The sequence below is a fragment of the Strix aluco genome, chromosome 15, assembly GCF_031877795.1.
Source record: "Strix aluco isolate bStrAlu1 chromosome 15, bStrAlu1.hap1, whole genome shotgun sequence".
NCBI classification, from domain to species: domain Eukaryota; kingdom Metazoa; phylum Chordata; class Aves; order Strigiformes; family Strigidae; genus Strix; species Strix aluco.
The window spans coordinates 7,594,964-7,612,549 of NC_133945.1; the positions used below are offsets into that span (position 1 = coordinate 7,594,964).

Sequence of the window (17,586 nt, forward strand, 5' to 3'; positions counted from 1 at the left end):
CCACACCCCTCCTCGCGCTTTACGCTTTTTGGCTTTTTTTTTTTTTTTTTTTAAAACCATCGCCGTCCCGTGGCGTTACTTAACCCGGGACAGCCCCGGCCGCCGGAGGAAAGCACAAACCGAGACGGGACGGCGGGGGAAAACGACTGAGGGGCGCCGCGGGGCATCTTGGGAGCTGTGGTTCAATCCCGCCACTGTGGCGCTTTACGGCAGGGCGTAACGATGAGGAAAAGCGCGCCGCGTCCAGCCGCTGTTTGCGACAGAGTAAGCGCGGGAGAGAGGGCGGTGGGTGAGGAGAGCCCGGCCGGCGGGGAACCGGGGGGTCGGGGAGGGGCTTCTGCGGGTGAGGGAGAGCCCGGCTGGGGTCGAGGGGTGGGGGGGGGGCTTTTCCTGCCCCGGCTGCGATGGGTGGGGGGCAGCCCCGGCCGGAGGGAGGAAGGCCTTGACAGCGCAGAGGGAGCTGGGGGCCCTGCCTGGGGCCGGGCAGCACCCGCCGGGTAACTGCTTCTGGTGGGGGGAGAAGCCTCCAGCTCCGTGCAGCTCTGCGCCGTGAATGGCGCTGGGGCAGCCGCGCAGAGGATGCCCTGGGCCCTCCCGGGGTCGCCGGTTAAAGGCTGACTAGGGCCGTGCAGGGGACATTCAGCGATCGCTCTCCATCCTCGGCAGGATCCGGCCCCAGGGCAAGGACACAGCAGCATGTCTAGGCCTCGCGGGAGCTGTCATCGTCTCTTGTAATGAACTTTCAAGCGAGGCTTTTTGTTAACTGCGGGGTCAGGATGCTGCCACAGCCCTGGCGTCTCTTCTCCCGGGCTGCGGAGGACATGGCGTTGCAGAGGATCCGGAAGGTCCTATGTGTGGCTGAGAAGAACGATGCTGCCCGAGGGATTGCAGATCTGCTCTCCAACAGCAGAATGCGACGGGTAGGCATACACCACATCTCCTTACTTCTTCCCAATACGTGTTCTGGTCTGGCTTAGCTGGCTGGAAAGCATCAGCTCACCAGGGCCACTGTGCTGCACAGGCCTGGTCTTGGGTGTAGTCTGTGTCTTGGTGTGATAGCCTCATCCCCCTCAGCAGAGCTTGGCACAGGCAGTTTGCATCAGCACGTGTGACATCTTGCACCATTTTTGTCTCTGGCCACTTCTGATTGCGCAAGGGTACAAGAATAGCTTTCTTTCGTGGACAAACACCACTTGCCAAAATGTACTTGGGAGCCCTTTTTCTCCTGTGACAAGTCCTGTTGGAATTTAGCTCCCCAGCTGCTCTCCCTCCGCCCACACTGCCTTCTCTGGGCACTGAGCTCTGCAGTGGGGGCTCCCTGTGTCGTTCCTAGCTTCGCAGTGTACATGAAAGGCTTCAGGAGCTGAAACCATCTGTTAGCGTGTATTTCCCAGTCAAAGAGCACCACTTCTGCAGCGTCAGCAAGTTTCAGGGGTTTACTGAAGTTTGCATAATAAAGCAAAGCTGGTCTGTGGTTTGGAGAAGAGGAGTTCGAAGATCTCTCCTCTCTGCTGTTTTGTTTTGTGACCTTTAACGGTTTGCATAATTACTTGGTACTTCCACGCTAAGGAACTAGAAAGTGCTTCTAGACCAGAATTATATTTGAATGAAAGGTGTTATTGACAACCTGAGCGCTGACGGTCCCAAGCAAGAAAGATATTGTTCTGCTTCTGTAGGAAAAGCAGCAAATACCCAATCTAGAAACTTCCACAAGTCTCAGTTAGGTGGAAGGTAGTCTTGGGGATCTGGAGCTGACACACTCATTGGCATTTGGAGCAGAACAGTTGTTTGCCAGGAATATAACTGGCCAGCCCGATTAAACAAATCTGTTCCCACTGTCTGTTGTCGCTATCGGCAGGGTGATAACCCTGGCAGCCCCTTCAGGCATAGTTTAAAATACTTTTACGTTGGAAAGCACCATTTCAATGTCTTCATAAATGATACAGGCAATTTCTATTCACCTCGCTGCAGTACAGTACATGGTTTTCACTTGCCCCGTGCTTCTCTGTGTTGTGCCGTAACAGCGTGTATAAAGCGAGGCGGAATGCGTTTGGTTTCTGTTAGAAGCCAGAAATTCAGCAACTTTCCTTTTCCTTTTAGCGAGAAGGGTTTTCCAAGTTCAACAAGATCTACGAATATGACTACCAGATGTTTGGCCAGGTAGAGTTTTCTTTCATTCTACTGCTGAATTAGAGAAGTGCAAAATACTAATTGTTAAAAAAAAGCCGTTTGTCAGAAGTTACAAAACACATATCCAGTGACAGGGCCATTTTGTCCAAAGATGAGGAAAAGTCAGATGTTCTTTTCTTGGCTCAACCACTGACCTGTTCTATTACTTCAAGTCTTTCAACTTTCTGGTTTTATATCAGTCAAAAATACGTTGCTATTTAGAATTGGGAGCTTCCTACAAAAATTGAGGATGAGGCTGTAGATTTAGCTGTCTGACATTGTCACTGATTGTCTAAATTGAGAACTGTCAAGATCTTGGGGCTGTGGGTAGTTTTTAGCAAATGATGGGCACTAATTACCTTGCTCTGTCTCTTGCAGAACGTTACTATGGTGATGACATCGGTGTCAGGACACTTACTGGCTCATGATTTTAAGCTGCCCTTTCGCAAATGGTTAGTACTTAGTACCCCCTGGCAGGAAGGGGGGCTGTCACCTTCTGCCTTCAGCCCTGAGCTGAGAGGGGACTGCCATTTCAAAGGCTGGGGAGCAGGGAGGGACCCTGACACCGCGTGCAGCTCAGGGATGAGTACCAAATTTTATATAGAATACCTAAAATATTGGTTAAAATTACTGCCTTCAGGGCGCTAAAAAACCCCGACATCGTAATACTGGTTAAAATACATTAAGGCAGACCCAAGGAATTAAACTGTTTCCAACACTTGACTGATGTTTTTGTGGTTTTTGTTCCGCTGGGAGTTGTCCTGGGAAGGGAGGTGTTTTCTCTAGCTTCCCTCCCCTTTGTCCTCTGTGCTTGAAATAAAAGAAATTGCCTGTTTAGGGCTGTCTTCCAGATTTGCTGTTTTCTGTGGTTGTTTTTTGGTTCTGTTGCTTCTAAGTGTAACTCAGCATTTCATGTGCACTCTAAGTCATCTAAGACAAGGCCCATAATAAAAATATATTATTAATTCCAGTACTCGAACAGCATTTCCTCACAACATATGTTCTAGTTTTTATGCACACTGTTTACCCTCTGTTTATCAGGCATAGCTGCAACCCTCTAGCTCTTTTTGATGCTGAAATCGAGAAGTATTGCCCGGAAAATTACGTGGATATCAAGGTATGTTGGTTCTAAGAGTATCCCTGAAACTGGGTTCAGAGTTTAGTTCTACAAATACTGTCTCAGACAGAAGGACGATCGTACCTTTGTCCTGAACGCCTGAGCTTCTAGAGTTTCGCAAATTCCTCTTGCATTTGCTAGGACTATATATGCTGTTCATTTGTGATATGGAAAGTCTCCTGCTTCTCTACAGTTAGTGCAGTAAAGGAACAACTGCTTTGCTAGAAGTAGAAGTGTTTTTTCCAACAAGGTAGAATTGGCAATTGCGTCTCAATTTTACAAAAAATGACATTTTCAGAAAACAGATTGTGGTACAATCCAATCCAAGCCATGCTTTTTAACAGTTAGGTGTAAATCAATGACTCAGTTCTTTTGAAAGCTGCCTAATAGCATGAGAGACACAATTACAAAATGTTATTGCACCAATCTATCTCTATGGATACACACTGCATTTCATGTTGTTAGTGAGTCATTCTAAAATGAAATGACAGAGCAGGTGGCCTGGTCTATCTCACTTTGTGTTGTTTTCTCATCTCAGAGAACCCTCGAACGAGAAATCCAGCAGTGCCAAGCTCTGGTGATCTGGACTGACTGCGATCGAGAAGGAGAGAACATTGGCTTTGAGATAATTCACGTTTGCAAAGCTGGTGCGTAGAGCATCTTCTGCATCAATCTGAGTTCCATTAAAGTGCTGATTTAACAGGTATTGCTGCTCAGAGATCTCATAACAGGCATACTTTCAACGTTACTGTGTCCAGGTTAAATATGTTGACTGTAGTTCTGATAAATACGTGGCTCTGGTAGACCAGAAATAAATTTAGCTATTAGAAAGCTATAGAATAGGTTGACAGCATACTCTTTTGAAGATAGCTATTCATTAGTTGCTCCTTTCCATTGGTGTTTGAGTCGCTTTTCGATTTTTATTTTTTTTTTTTTCTGACAGTAAAGCCAAACCTCCGGGTTTTCCGAGCCCGTTTTTCAGAGATCACACTTCACGCCGTCAGAACAGCCTGTGAGAACCTCACCCAACCGGATCAAAAAACGAGCGATGCCGTTGACGTCAGGCAGGAGCTGGACCTCAGGATAGGTACGTAAACACGCGCTGGAGATAAGAGCAGCTGCCAGGCCTGAGCTGCTGCGTACAGCTCTTCTAAAGGGAAGTGAACAGCAGTGTGGTAGGTAGGCAGGCAACAGCTTTGTTATCAGTGTAGAGCTTGTTGTCTATAAATACTTGAATGCACATTGTTAAAGCCCAGCAAGGGGTGTTTAGAAGTCATCTGTTATTCTGCCTCCAACACAAGACAGAAATACCCTCTGTAGTATCATAAATCTGATTTTTAGGTCAGATACAACTAAGTCACATCTCATGTTTTACTGGAAATGTGATCTTGGAAGCAAATGTTAGGTTTATAGCTCACATAGTGCTGACAGGCTTCTGCAACTTTGAGTATTAGAGTAACATTAGTAATTAAGAGTATTTAAAAGGACCATCTGAAGTGTTGTGATTCTCCTCCAATGTTGTATTACTCAGTTCTGGTGTCCATTTTGTTTTCTCAGGTGCTGCCTTCACCAGATTCCAGACACTGAGGCTCCAGAAGATCTTCCCTGATATTTTAGCAGATCAGCTGATCAGCTACGGTAGCTGCCAGTTCCCAACACTGGGGTTTGTAGTTGAGCGCTTTAAAGCCATCCAGGCCTTTGTTCCTGAAGCCTTCTATAAAATTAAAGGTATGTCTGGGGAAAGCAAGTCCTGGGCTCCATCTTAAAGGGCTTGATGTGTATAGAAAGGAAAAACATCAGGGCAACAAACAAACAGTGCTGCAGAGGTGGTTTCAGCTTCCTTTGCCGTGACCACTAAGCAGAACCGAGAGGTTTCCCAATAGCGTGGCCCCCCACCTCTGCTCTATTTCCTTTGTATTCCTGCTATATCACTCCGATCTGTTGTTCACCAGTGACACATGATCATGAAGATGGCAGTGTGGTCTTCAACTGGAAGAGGAACCGGCTCTTTAATCACACCGCATGCCTGGTCCTTTACCAGATGTGTATGGAGGTAGGAAAGCTTGTAAATAGTTGTATAATCCCGTATCAGCCAAGCATTTCCTGCATCCATCTCGCTCAAGAGCTTTAAAGAACAGTTTGTGTAAACTCTTAAAGGAGATTTTGCATTTTGCTTGCTCTGTGTTTAGGATCCGGTAGCAACTGTTGTTGAGGTTGGGAGCAAGCCAAAGAGCAAATGGAGGCCCCTGCCCCTGGACACTGTGGTATGTTTGAACTCTGCTGAAGGGACTTATCTGAAAGAAGCTTTGAACAGATACTTCACTCACCGCTCTGAATTATGCACAAATATTTCTTTCTTTTTTTTTCTGGCTCCTCCCAACACAGGAACTCGAGAAGTTGGCTTCCCGCAAACTGAAAATAAACGCAAAGGAAACCATGAGAATAGCAGAAAAACTCTATACTCAAGGGTAAGAAAGCAAGGCTTGGCTTGGTAAACTTAATTCTTTCAAAAGTAAACAGCCTTTAGTCCAAAGTGGGAAGCATCTTGGAGCTCCTCTTAAAGCACTCTTCTGCCGTTCTTCTTAAGGTTCATTAGCTACCCCCGAACTGAGACCAACATTTTCCCCAAGGAGCTGAACCTCTCTGCCTTAGTACAACAGCAAACACAGGACCCAAACTGGGGAGCATTTGCACAGAGGATTTTGGATCAGGGTGGGCCAACCCCTCGGAGTGGAACCAAATCAGATCAGGCTCACCCTCCCATTCACCCCACAAAATACACTGCTAACCTACAGGTGAGTTTAACAAAGGCAGATAACTGGATGGTTTGTATTGCTTGATAAATAAAGATGGGAGTCTTAATAATAGGGTCATTAGCACAGTATCATCACCTGAGCTCTCACTAATATTTCTTGACATCTCATTAACACAGGAGGACACTGACCCTCTTTTTCTGTTTGATATTAGGGCAATGAGCAGAGACTATATGAATTCATCGTGCGCCATTTTTTGGCTTGCTGCTCTCAAGATGCCAAGGGACAGGAAACAACTGTGGAGATCGACATTGCTAATGAGCGATTCATTGCTCAAGGACTAATGATCCTGGCCCGAAATTATCTGGAAGTCTATCCTTATGAGAAGTGGAGCGATAAGGTAATACCCTCAAATAGCAGAGACGGGAGAGGCTAAAGTACCTGGAGTTTAAAGTCACACTTCACTGCCGACTTCAGACCCCTCTACAGAACATCCTTTGACAATTTCTGGCCCACTGGCTGTTTCACTCAGAGCCATCTCTGCTGAAAACCTGTGCAGCTTTATTGTGTCAGCTTTGGATAGATTCTTTCCCTTCTGACACCAGAGGCCACACAGGGCTGTGGGGTTGACTTGACTCACCCAGAGGAGCTGCAGTTGCCGTTCCGTGGTTCTGGTGGCTCATTAGTGGCTAATCCTGAGGACCCTGAGACTGGATCTCCTCCAGCACAGGGTGCTGCTCTATGACTGCACTGGCCTGCTGTTAGCATGACATTTTGTCTTCAATGAATGGACCAGAAGGCAGTTTCAAAGAGATTCTCCTTCCCTTCAGGTTATCCCACTGTATGAGAAAGGGTCTCGCTTTCAGCCCACTACAGTGGAGATGGTGGATGGGGAAACCAGCCCTCCATTGCTCCTCACAGAAGCGGATCTCATTGCTCTCATGGAGAAACATGGCATTGGTCAGTATTGGCAGCGTGGCCTTTTGCTCTTGGGAGAGCTTTGTTCGTGAGCTCCTTCTCAACTTCTCGAAGTTCTGTCCCACCCTCAGAGAATTCTCTAAATGTCACTTCAGATAAGAAATCACTTAAATGTACAGAACAAAAGGATAGTTGAGACCTGTGGGCAAAGTCCGGAGATCCTAAGGAGCCTGCAGAGTGCCCCCAGTACCTGGGGAGATGTGCAGTTTAGGGTCCAGGGTGTGCCTGCCAGCACCTTGTTGGCCTCAGTTCCAGTGGGACATGAGGGCAGTGCTGCTCCTGCCCCTAAGTTGTCTCCTTGTCCCTTTAGGACCTTGCTCTCTGCATTAGGCACAGGGGAAGTTTCTCTTCAGCACCATTTAACTAACCTGTCTGCTTTCAGGGACCGACGCCACTCATGCTGAGCACATTGAGACGATTAAGACGCGGATGTACGTGGGCCTTACAGCGGATCAGCGGTTCCTCCCAGGCCACCTGGGCATGGGGCTGGTTGAAGGTAAGGGCAGTGCCCGTTAGGAAGATGGCAGGTTCCTTGCTTGTTCCTTCCTTTCGCTTACCGTGCAGTGTGTTCCTCAGGCTATGACTCCATGGGCTACGAGATGTCCAAGCCTGACCTTCGAGCTGAGCTGGAGGCTGATCTGAAACTGATCTGTGAGGGGAAGAAAGATAAATCTGCAGTATTGCAGCAGCAGGTCCAAAAGTACAAGCAAGTCTTCATCGAAGCTGTGGCCAGAGCCAACAAGTGAGTCCTGTCTTTGCCCTTTTTTGTTTGCTTTGCTGTTCTGGGAGGTGCTGGCTTCTCACCTGGGGCTGAGGAATCCTGTCACACTGTTTCCCTGGAGCTCTGCCCGCTGTGTGTAGGCATTTGCATGGGAAGGGATGACTCGCAGCCTGGCACGCTGTCATGAGTTGGTGCCAACTAACTGCTCATCTTGGCTGAAACCCTTAAGATTAAATTCACAGCAGGCTGAAGGAGATGGCAACTGTACCCGCACCCAGCTTGTTCCAGAGGCATGGTGCTGAATCAACGTACCTGTGGAGAAGCTCAGAGGGGGTGGGTGGAGGGCAGCAAGTGCTAGTTCACTGCAGAGCCCGATTGCTCTTTGCAGAGGAGACACACAGGATGCTCTGCTTGATCTTTATAGGTTGGACCAGGCCTTGGCTCAGTATTTTGGAGAAGCCACAGAAATTGCAGAGCAAGAGGAGGTCTACCCAGCAATGCCTGTTGCCGTTCGGAAGTGTCCACAGTGCAACAATGACATGGTCCTGAAGACCAAGAAGAACGGCGGGTTGGTGATCTTCCCTGTTGTAGAGCGTAGCCTTCTGTGTTGGTTTGTGGTTTTTCAGGCGTTGTTCGTTTACCTCCCCTCTGCAGCAAGTGTAAAAACTTGGGCTGCAGCTAGCTAACTCCACCAGCTACATAAGCTGTGTGGACTCAGCTCTCTCAAGTATGTATTTGCGCTTAAAAATTGTTGTTTTGACAATTTCTGACGGCTGAGAAGACAGGAGAACAGATGACTGACTGTCTTGACTTTGCCTCTTCCTCACCCGGTGCCTTTGTCCCACGGCAGGTTCTATCTCAGCTGCATGGGCTACCCAGCTTGTAAAACTGCTGTCTGGTTCCCTGATTTCGTGCTGGACGTGGCCAGGGATGAGAGTGTCTGTGCTGTGTGTAAACCACATCCAGTTCACAGGTGGGTCAGCAGTTATCCCCTGGGGAAACGCAACCCCTCACATGTTATGTGTTAGCCATTAGGGCTAGAGACTTCTGTGGACTAGGCTGGGCAACTGTTTTCCATTCCAGTCTTGGAAAGCTGGAGCAGCGCTCTCATAGCTTGGGGATAGAAAGAAGAGGGTTTGGGGAAACCAGTGTAAGCATAGCAGAATTTAGAAGAAAAATAAAAAATCAAGTCCAAATCGAGGTCTGTTGATGAGCAGTTATATGAACTGGGAGACTTTCATTCTTTCCTTCCTTTCAGACTGAAGTTTAAGTTCAAGAGGGGCAGTGTTCCACCCATGATGCCCCTGGAATTTGTTGGCTGCATCGGAGGCTGTGATGACATGCTGAAAGAGCTCTTAGACCTGAAATATTTACACAGATCCTCCCAACCCACCTCGTCAGTCAGCCAGCAAGCCAATCACCTGCAGGTCAACACCTCTTTTAACAGAGCTAGGGGTGAAAACAGACACGTGAGGGGGACCACAAACCTGGCACCGGGACATCTACTCTCCTTGAGCTCAAGGGGAACACCCAGGCCTGCTCCTTCGGCTGCTCCAGACGACGGGAACAATGCTGTGATGTGCAACTGTGGGAACGAAGCCCTGCTGTTAACCGTGCGCAAGGAAGGGCCCAATCAGGGCAGGCAGTTTTATAAATGCAGCGCCAGTACCTGCAACTTTTTTCTCTGGGCTGATCAGCAGTCAGAGGACAGAAGCAACACGGTTCCGCAGGGCTCTGCGCTGCCCCAGCCCTTTGCAGGAAGGGGCCCAGCAGGATTTCAGCGCCCAGGAGGAGGGAGAGGCCCAGAGTTCTTTGGAAGCAACAGCTCTGATTCAGGAGGCGGCGCAGTCTGCAAGTGCGACCAGCCAGCTGTCACACGCACCGTCCAAAAGGACGGGCCCAACAAAGGGCGGCAGTTCCACACCTGCTCTAAACCCCGAGAGCAGCAGTGTGGCTTCTTCCAGTGGGCGGATGAAAATGTGGCACCAGGTAAGGCTGGGCTTGCGGGGAGAGGCAAGGGTTGGAGGCTGTTCTTGAAGCTAAACTGAACACACTTCTCTCATGTGTGCGATGCTGCTGCAGCACGACAGCTCTTGGAGCAACTCACACGTTTAACAGACTTTAGGTTTGCCTTTAGAACGTCCGTCTGTAGCATTACAGCACTTCAAATGTTGCTTGTAACACCTGAGTCTGGCTTACCTGTCCAAGTGCTAGCAGGGTATGTCCTCATAGCATGCATCTGCTCCAAGCAGGATGCTTTGCTTCTGTGTGCAGTAAGCATGAACATCTGGCTGTCCGTGACTTGTTGGATAAAGCCCAGCACTCTTTCCAACAGTCAGTCTGGGAATTTGTCCTCTCAAGTCACAGTGCTCAGCTCTGTGAGAGCTGGTACCGACTTGATGCAGAGTTGAAGCAGTGGCACCACTTTGGGGGATCTTAAACCCCATTCTGTCATGCCAGGGAAACTATGCTGCTCCCTCTGCCCTAGCTTAGGAATGCAGTGAAAGGCCAAGGCTGAAGCTTTGATCAGAGCTGAGAAACTCAGTGTGGCTGCTGTGGAGAGATGCTGAAAACAAGTACCCATAAAAATAATCACAAAATAAGGGTGCAGAAGAAAGAGCACTGATGCAAAGGGGCAGTGAGCAAAGTACAGAGGTAGAGATGTGGTCTGAGAGAGATCTTCAACACTGGCCGCCCCCTCCTCAAGCATTTGGGCCTAAAGGGGTAGAATCAAGTTTTCAAAACTACTTAAAAAGCAAGTTTTCCCCTGGCATGTTTTGTTGTTTCTGCTTCAGCTGTAAACCAGAGCATGCAACCAGGCAGATCAGTTTCCCCTGTTCTGTTCCCACATTTCTCTAATGCTGCAAGACAAATGGGTAACATTTAACTGTCTCGACAAGTCTGAAGCAAGTGTAGTTTCAGGAATAATCTTGAGTGGCTGGGATAGTAAAATCCTTGATCTGCCATTTTGAACTTATCTTCTGTTTCTCACCTACTTAGATTGTCAAAGGTACTTAAATGCAAGTTGTTTCTCTCTAGGGCCTTCTGGAGATGTCTCTTTGAACCACTTTGGCAACAGTGGATACTCAAGAGGGTTGGGAAGTAAAGCCAAGAGACCAAGCAGTCTCTCCTCAGGAGCCACTGCCAAGAAGCCACGGACCTGTAGCATTTGCCACCAGCCTGGCCACACTAGGAAAACCTGCCCTCAAAACCACTGAGCCTGGATGGACATCTCAAGAGCCTGAAAGGTCCTGGGGTTACGAGCTGCTGCAGGAACAAGAACTGGAGTCTAGAAACAAATCTGAGTTTGTGGAAGGGCTGGTTGCAGGCTGCTCCTGCCAAGGGGCACTATCCTCACACATGCATTACGTGCCCGGGCAGCAAGGGTTCAACCAGCTTTGGAAGGTGGCTCTGCTACTGGTGTCAGCCTCTATTTTCAGCTGCTCTTCTGAGCAGATTGGGATAGTCTGAACACTTCAAGGAAGCATTTAGAAACTGAATTTGCTGAGAAGACAGCACTGGATCTCGTCCACCTGCAGCTCCCACCATGGCGGCAGTTGTACGCAGCCTTTCCACCCAAGGAAGAGCTGCCTTGTAGCCACTCAGACAGACACCAGGGCTGCTTATCTCTTCCCAGTCCCTGGCTTTCCACAGTGTGGAGTTGTATTTTAAGTTCTGAACTGATGTTACCTGAGCAACATTCCCCTTTCTTTTTTTTTTTTTGTCACAGAGCCATGCCCCTTACCTTGGTTCACCTGCCACTGAAGGAGGGCCAGGGGCAGAGAAGCTGGATCTGGTGCTTGCCCTGAAAGGGAAGCTGGGCAGCTTCATTTTAGACAGTTCTGAATTTGAAACCAAGTTCTTCCTCAAACCTTGAGGCATGCCTCTGTGATGCTGCTAGCTAATGGAAGGGTTTTTTTGTCAAACTAATAAGTTTCTTAATAAAAGATTATTTAATTTTTAAATTCGATACGGTGTCATCTTAACTCTGCCTTATTGTTTCTTCCTACTTAAAATAGTTAAGCTATTACTGTAAAAGCATCCACCCAAATCTTGCTCTTTCCACTCACTCATCAGAACAATACAGCAGCTTTCTTGGCAGAAACTCCCTGCAGTTACTTAGAAGTGAGCTGCAGAGGGGTAGGGAAAGGGCTTTTATCTCACCAGCTGCATCTGCTGTGGTGTTGCTGCCCGGGGACAGACTGACCGACAGCTGGCTGGACTGAAGGGAGGTTCTGTTTCCCTGCACTTAGTTTAGGCTGAACTCCAGGTTACCTCCTCCCTCTCTGTTGGCGCTTCCTCTGTACATCAAAGAAAGTAGATCCACAAGATCCCTGTGTCCTTTTCTGCCGGAGGACAGCATTCAGTTTTTCCTCAGGGCTCCCGATGCTGCTCAGGACCCTGCCCCTGGACACGGAGCCGTTCCCCGGGGTCAGTACCGAGGTGACAGGCAGCAGAGAGCAGGCAGGAGGCTGAAGCACTTTCTATAGGGGGTACCTGGAAGCAGAGGAGAGCACAGCAGCACAAATTGGCTTTAAGGTCCACACGAGACAGAAGAGCGCCTTTAACTCTGCGGCAGCCCATCGCTCTCAGGAATAAGGTCAGGAGAACTCGGGTTGCATTTCCCTGTACCCCTCACTCCCACGATTAACAGCTGTGGCCTAAAAATACAGACCTGCTGGCTAAAATAACAGGATTACGAGGTGTAATGCAATCACTGAGCTGGAGAAAGCACGACAGAAGCCCGGGCAGCAGCCTCTGAATGGCAACAGCAGTGGAAAGCATGTGTGTAGCACACAGGCAGCAGGTTAAAAGTTGCCGATGGCATCAGCCCTTACCAGCTTTACTGGTCTAACCCTGGTTCAAGCAGCTGAGGAGCTGGAGCCGCTGGGTAAACGGCACGAGCTCAGCGTCCAGACGGCTCGCGTGCGGCGGCCGGGCGCTCTGAGGGCATAGGACTTTGCAAGAGGAGGAGAAAGGCCTTGCAGGACAGGACCTGACCACCCCCGAGCTCTCGGTGAAGCGGGGGACGCCCCGGGCAGCGCTGGGTGGTTCTCTGGCATGCCACCGCAGCTGGAGGAGCGCTTCAGCCCTTAGCACAGGGAAGGAGACAAACTGGAGCTGACACAAGAGAACCAGTAGACACAGGGAGGGTTTATTCTCATTGCTAGCACCTGGGAAGTAAGTGGTTTGGAGGAACAAACTAAGTAGTTTTCAGATAGAGTTTATTTTCTTCCCATAAACAAGATGATAGCAGTAAAGAAAACTAAACCACAACAGCTGCTCACATTGAAGTCCACAGGATTTCTCCAACTCCACCAGTGTGCAAAACCAGCTCTTGCCATTAAATATAATAATATATTCCTTCTCCTTGGGACCACAGCCAGAACCAAAGCCTACTAGCAGCCACTCAAAGGAAAAAAAACAAAATACTCAAACCCAACATACATTCTTGATAAAAAGCATAAACCGCTTCAGTTCTTGCAAGCACTCTGCTCAGAGCATCATTCCTGTCCTACTTTCCTGCCCCACACCACGGGGCTCCAGGGGAACAGGACCTCAGGACAGCAGCAATGTGTGAAAAAGTCACTGCACAGACTGGGGACGCTGTGGTTTGCTGCAGAGCAGCGAGTACCCGCAGATCGACGCTGGCAGCGACCCACCCGCCAGGGAGGGAATACACAGCCCTGCTGCAGCCTCCACCGAGGGACCAATACCAGGAGCCTCCCGGCAGCCTGCAGCTCTTCTCACCACCACCTATTTTGGGATATCTTCCCGAAAAACACTGTGTGGGACAAGAACCACGAAGCCCCAACGCCGTGCTGGAAGCGCGCCCCTTCCTCGGGGCAGAGCTGATGCCGGCAGAATGAAGAGGTAGGGCTGAGCTCACCCCTTTTAGCAGCTGAAAGGGTTTCCAGAGAATAAACTCACAGCCCCGTTTGCTATGGCTCTACCTTCAAGCGCCCAGACAACCACCCAGGTCATCGCTGGGGCTTTATTTCAGCTTGGCAATATCCTAAAGACAGATGAAGCTCCCACTCTGCCCCAAAAGCTCGCCTGGGGGCATGGCACAGTAAGACCAAATTGGGTGCTGGTGAAAGGACCCACCCAGGACGCTGCATCCGTGGGGTCTGCAGGACGCAGCAGCAACAAGAAACTGCTCCCCTCCAGCTCCCCCGCTGGTGTCAGAGCACGAGGGGAGCCTGGCAGCTGGGACAGGCAGAGGACACCAGGAACCAGAGAACAAACATGCTTCATGTCGGCTCCCAGTGGACGGGACTCACCTGTAGGTACTCAAGGTGTGGGCTGCACTCGCCCTGGGTTCAGCAGAGCCTCCCAGCCAAAGGCTCCTCACGCCAGCACCCACCTCGACTCAGGCACGTTTTATTCAGACAGGAAATTATTATTTTTTTCTTATAAAGTGCAAGAACTTTGCCTCTTACTGACTAGTCAACTAGAAGCATCGCAACCCTCACAGCGGGGAGCAGCAGACGGGTGAGGAACACCCTACATTCGGGAGCTCCCCACGCACCAGTCATTTCTCCTTCAGCAGGAGCTCTGGCTCCGATACGGCCCTGTAGAGCATGAAGCCCATCTCATCGATTTCCTCTTCCAACAGCTCGCAGAAGAGGTTGATTTTGGGGTTGAAATAGGAAGGCAGGACCCCTTTCTCCAGGTAGCCTACCAGCTCCTCGAGCAGCTGCTGGAACCTGTCGGCAAGGCTTTCTTCTGCCCAGTCCAAACTGGTGGCACTGAGGTGAAGGACGACATGGGTCAAGGGGCTGCCGCTCAGTTTGTGCAGGGCAGGATGGCTCTTGCAGACACCGTTCAGGATGCGGAGGCAGCGCTGCCGAACCCCAGAGTCACCAGCATCCAGCTCCTTCACCTTCGAGACCTCTGCCCTGTAAAAACTCTCAAGCCAGAGGTTTTCCACCAGTCCTTCAGGAGGAGCGGCCAGGAGAACCTTGTCCTTCATTTCCACCACTGGGAACAGGGTGATGCTCAGCTTGATCTGATCGTATTTGACTTCCAGTTTCAGCTCCTGGGAGGCCACGACGGGGTGGATGACGCTCCCCAGAAAACTGCCTATGGCAGGCCAGTTGATGGAGGCCACCAGCATCTTGTGGAGGGTCTCATTGAGTGCATTGGAGGAGAGATACCGGCCCACCATGAACCTGTCCCAAGGGCTGCGCCCACGAGGGAAATACTCCAGATCAGTCCTCTTGATCAGCCAGTACTGGGGGTTCCTCACCACAGTGTCCTCTCCTGGGATGAGGCTCCAGAGCGCGGCGTCAAGGACCACCGGCAGCATGAGGTGGATGTGGTCGGCCGCCAGCACACCGAGGCCATCGAGCAGGGGACCGCTGAGGAAGAGGCTGCCAAAGGGCAGCTCCGGGCACTTGCTCCGCAGAAAGTTCTGCAGTTGGGTGCAGATGCTCCTGGCCAGCTGCAGGGCGACGGATGCTTGTGTCTCAGGCACGGTCAGCCAGCTGCTGTAGTGGGAGAGAAGCTTCTCCTGCAGTGTGAGGCAGTGCGGAGGGCTGGATTCGACCCGAGGAGTCTCCGGAGGGGCAGAGCAGACCCTGAGCTCTGTGAGAAGGGGATGGGGCAGAGGAAAGGGAGAAGTCACAGCTCTGAGCAGATCATCTGCAAACAGCAGCTTCTCCTGCCGCAGCCAAGGGAGAGGCATGAGCTGGGTGCCCAGCTCTCAGCCCACCTCTCTGGATGCGGGGCTGACCTTGCCAAGAGGGCCACCACCGAGTCCTCTGATGTTCGCAGCACTTGTCAGCCAAGGCAGAGCTCAAACTAACCTCAAAACCAACAGTGCCCAGCCTCACCCCGCAGCTAGAGATGGGTAAACCAGGCTAAGCACCATCAGCCAGGCAAGGGACTCGCTGCCAGGGTCCCTACAAGTCTCAGCCCCGCTGAGACTGCTCCGGCAGATCCAGCCTGCCCTGATGCCTGCCTGATCGCTTGAGTCCTGTGAACAATCCTGCTCCAGGTCAGGTATCTCAGGACCTGCCCTGCACCAAGCTGGGCTGCTTTCCCTCTTGGAAAAACACCGTCTTTGTAGGCAGTGAGACAAGGCAGCCTTTGCCAGTGGCAGCTCCCGAGCGCACCTTCCTCTGAGCAGAACTGACCCAGAAAACGAGCACAGCAGACACCGCTCCAGAGCAAACAAAGCCCCGATGGCCTCCACCACACCGCGGTGGCCGAGACGTTATCAGAGGTGCCGTTACCACAGGCATTGCCTAAAAAGGGGCCGTGGCTTGGGAGCCTCCCAGGAGGGCAGGCTCAATCAGGTCGGCTTTCTGGACACCGAGCTAAAAATAACGTGGAGCTCCCAGACCGCTGAGAGCAGCGGCGCAGCCAGCCCCGAGCACATCAAGGTGATCTTCCCAACAGTGGCAGGAGCCGGCACAAACACCACGAGCCTCACCTGGCGCCGGCGGCAGAGCTGGAGAGAGCAGAGGTTCACTGAGGTCTTCCCTTCTCTGCTTCTTGGGGGGTTTTGGTGTTGCTTTGATCAAAGCCAAGTCCTGCCAGCTCTCCTCCAGGGTCTTCTGTTCAGCTTTGGGATCACCTTCATCGCGAGGGCTGGTGGCTCGGTCTATCAGCTGGAGGGAAGGAAAACCCACATGGACAAGTTATTATCTTTGTACCATTCTCCACAGTCCCACCTTGCACTAAGGGGGACAACAGCCCCTCTGGTACACACACAGGGAGACACAGCCCCACGCCCAGCTTCTACTAGCAAAAATATACAGTTTAGGGGGCCACAAAGGTGGACATTTTCTCCCTGCATATTTTAAGTGGAAAACAGGGGCCCAAACATGAATTAAACCCAAGGTGCCTTTCTGAATGGCATACTGCATCCCAAACGTGTGCTGCTCCGAGCAAACGGGGCGCAGGGCTGCACGTGCCCCCGCAGGGTGGGAGCAGGCAGCTCCATGCCCACGGCGCTGCCATCGGCACCAGACTCGAAGGACCAGCTCTGCAGCCGGGGCGCAGCCAGCCAGTTTTGAGGTGCATCTTCCCCCCGCCGCAACCGGGGAGCAAAGCAGCCTTCCTCCACGTCCTCTGAGCCCCGACGGCGGCTGCGCCGGCCTTACCCGCTTCACGGCCAGCGTGGCGATGGCCAGCACGGCCGCGCCGGTGACGCCCAGCACCAGCCTGGCGTTGGCCAACAGCAGGTCGAGGACGTTGCCCAGCCCGCTGTCCTCCTGCCGCTTGCCCCGCTGGCGTGTGAACTCGGCCATGGTCACCCTGCGGAGGAAGAGGAGGAGCGGGGTGTCACCCTGGACGGGGGGAACCTGCCCCCCCCGGGGGACGCAGAGCCCGCAGAGAGGGGAGTTTTTTGGGGGGATTTCAGCCGGCCCCGCCGCTCCCCTCCACCGCCGGGGCAAAGGCTCCCGCTGCCGCCGGGCCGCCTGGGTGCGGCGTGGAGCAAGGGTCACCCCGCTGAAGGGCCACCCCACTGAAGGGTCACCCCGCTGCAGGGCCGCCCCCACTGAAGGGTCACCCCGCTGCAGGGCCGCCCCCGCTCCTCGCCCGGCGCTGCCGCAACCTCGGGGAGAACCGGCGGTTACCGGGTCGGTTACCGGGGCCCGTGCGTCCGCCGGAGGGGCCGGGACGGAGACCCCCGCGCTGCCCCGAGCCGGGGGAGGCGGCCAGGCCGCAGGCACCACCCGGGGCCGCGACCCGCCGAAGGGCAGGAGCGGGGACCCCCCCCCCCCCCAAGCCCGCACTCACCCCGCGCTGCCGGCGGCCCGCGCGTGCCAGCGCGGCCCCAGCCAATAGGGGCGCGGCGCGAGGCGGCCCCGCCCACTCCGGAAGCAGAACGCGGC

General features: G+C 52.0%; 2 protein-coding genes across 9 annotated transcripts; one reads left to right on the forward strand and one right to left on the reverse strand.

Annotated features, from left to right (window-relative positions):
- The first annotated feature begins 195 nt into the window (after positions 1-195).
- TOP3A (DNA topoisomerase III alpha) lies at positions 196-11,707 on the forward strand. Of its 5 annotated transcripts, none has more exons than XM_074840745.1 (20): positions 196-264; positions 667-920; positions 2,101-2,160; positions 2,548-2,621; positions 3,211-3,286; positions 3,825-3,933; positions 4,230-4,373; positions 4,844-5,014; positions 5,239-5,339; positions 5,476-5,550; positions 5,672-5,754; positions 5,874-6,081; positions 6,254-6,439; positions 6,870-6,999; positions 7,400-7,513; positions 7,594-7,759; positions 8,163-8,306; positions 8,589-8,711; positions 8,997-9,727; positions 10,778-11,707. In XM_074840745.1, exons 2-20 carry the CDS (start codon positions 735-737, stop codon positions 10,954-10,956), a joined length of 3,060 nt encoding a protein of 1,019 aa, XP_074696846.1. In that variant the 5' UTR covers positions 196-264; positions 667-734; the 3' UTR covers positions 10,957-11,707. The 5 variants fall into 5 exon arrangements, with proteins under 5 accessions (XP_074696846.1, XP_074696847.1, XP_074696848.1 ...); XM_074840746.1 differs by having other exon boundaries at positions 247-285; XM_074840747.1 differs by lacking the exon at positions 196-264 and adding an exon at positions 270-289.
- A 299-nt stretch (positions 11,708-12,006) lies between these two features.
- On the reverse strand, positions 12,007-17,567 carry MIEF2 (mitochondrial elongation factor 2). Of its 4 annotated transcripts, XR_012625287.1 has the most exons (5): positions 17,492-17,567; positions 16,852-17,005; positions 16,179-16,356; positions 14,023-15,328; positions 12,007-12,235 (listed from the first exon to the last, which is right to left on the reverse strand). XR_012625287.1 is itself a non-coding variant. In XM_074841111.1 (4 exons), exons 2-4 carry the CDS (start codon positions 16,996-16,998, stop codon positions 14,274-14,276), a joined length of 1,380 nt encoding a protein of 459 aa, XP_074697212.1. In that variant the 5' UTR covers positions 16,999-17,005; positions 17,492-17,567; the 3' UTR covers positions 12,873-14,273. The 4 variants fall into 4 exon arrangements, 3 of the variants coding, with proteins under 3 accessions (XP_074697212.1, XP_074697213.1, XP_074697214.1); XM_074841111.1 differs by lacking the exon at positions 12,007-12,235 and having other exon boundaries at positions 12,873-15,328; XM_074841112.1 differs by lacking the exons at positions 12,007-12,235; positions 17,492-17,567 and adding an exon at positions 17,329-17,464 and having other exon boundaries at positions 12,873-15,328.
- Positions 17,568-17,586: the final 19 nt, after the last annotated feature.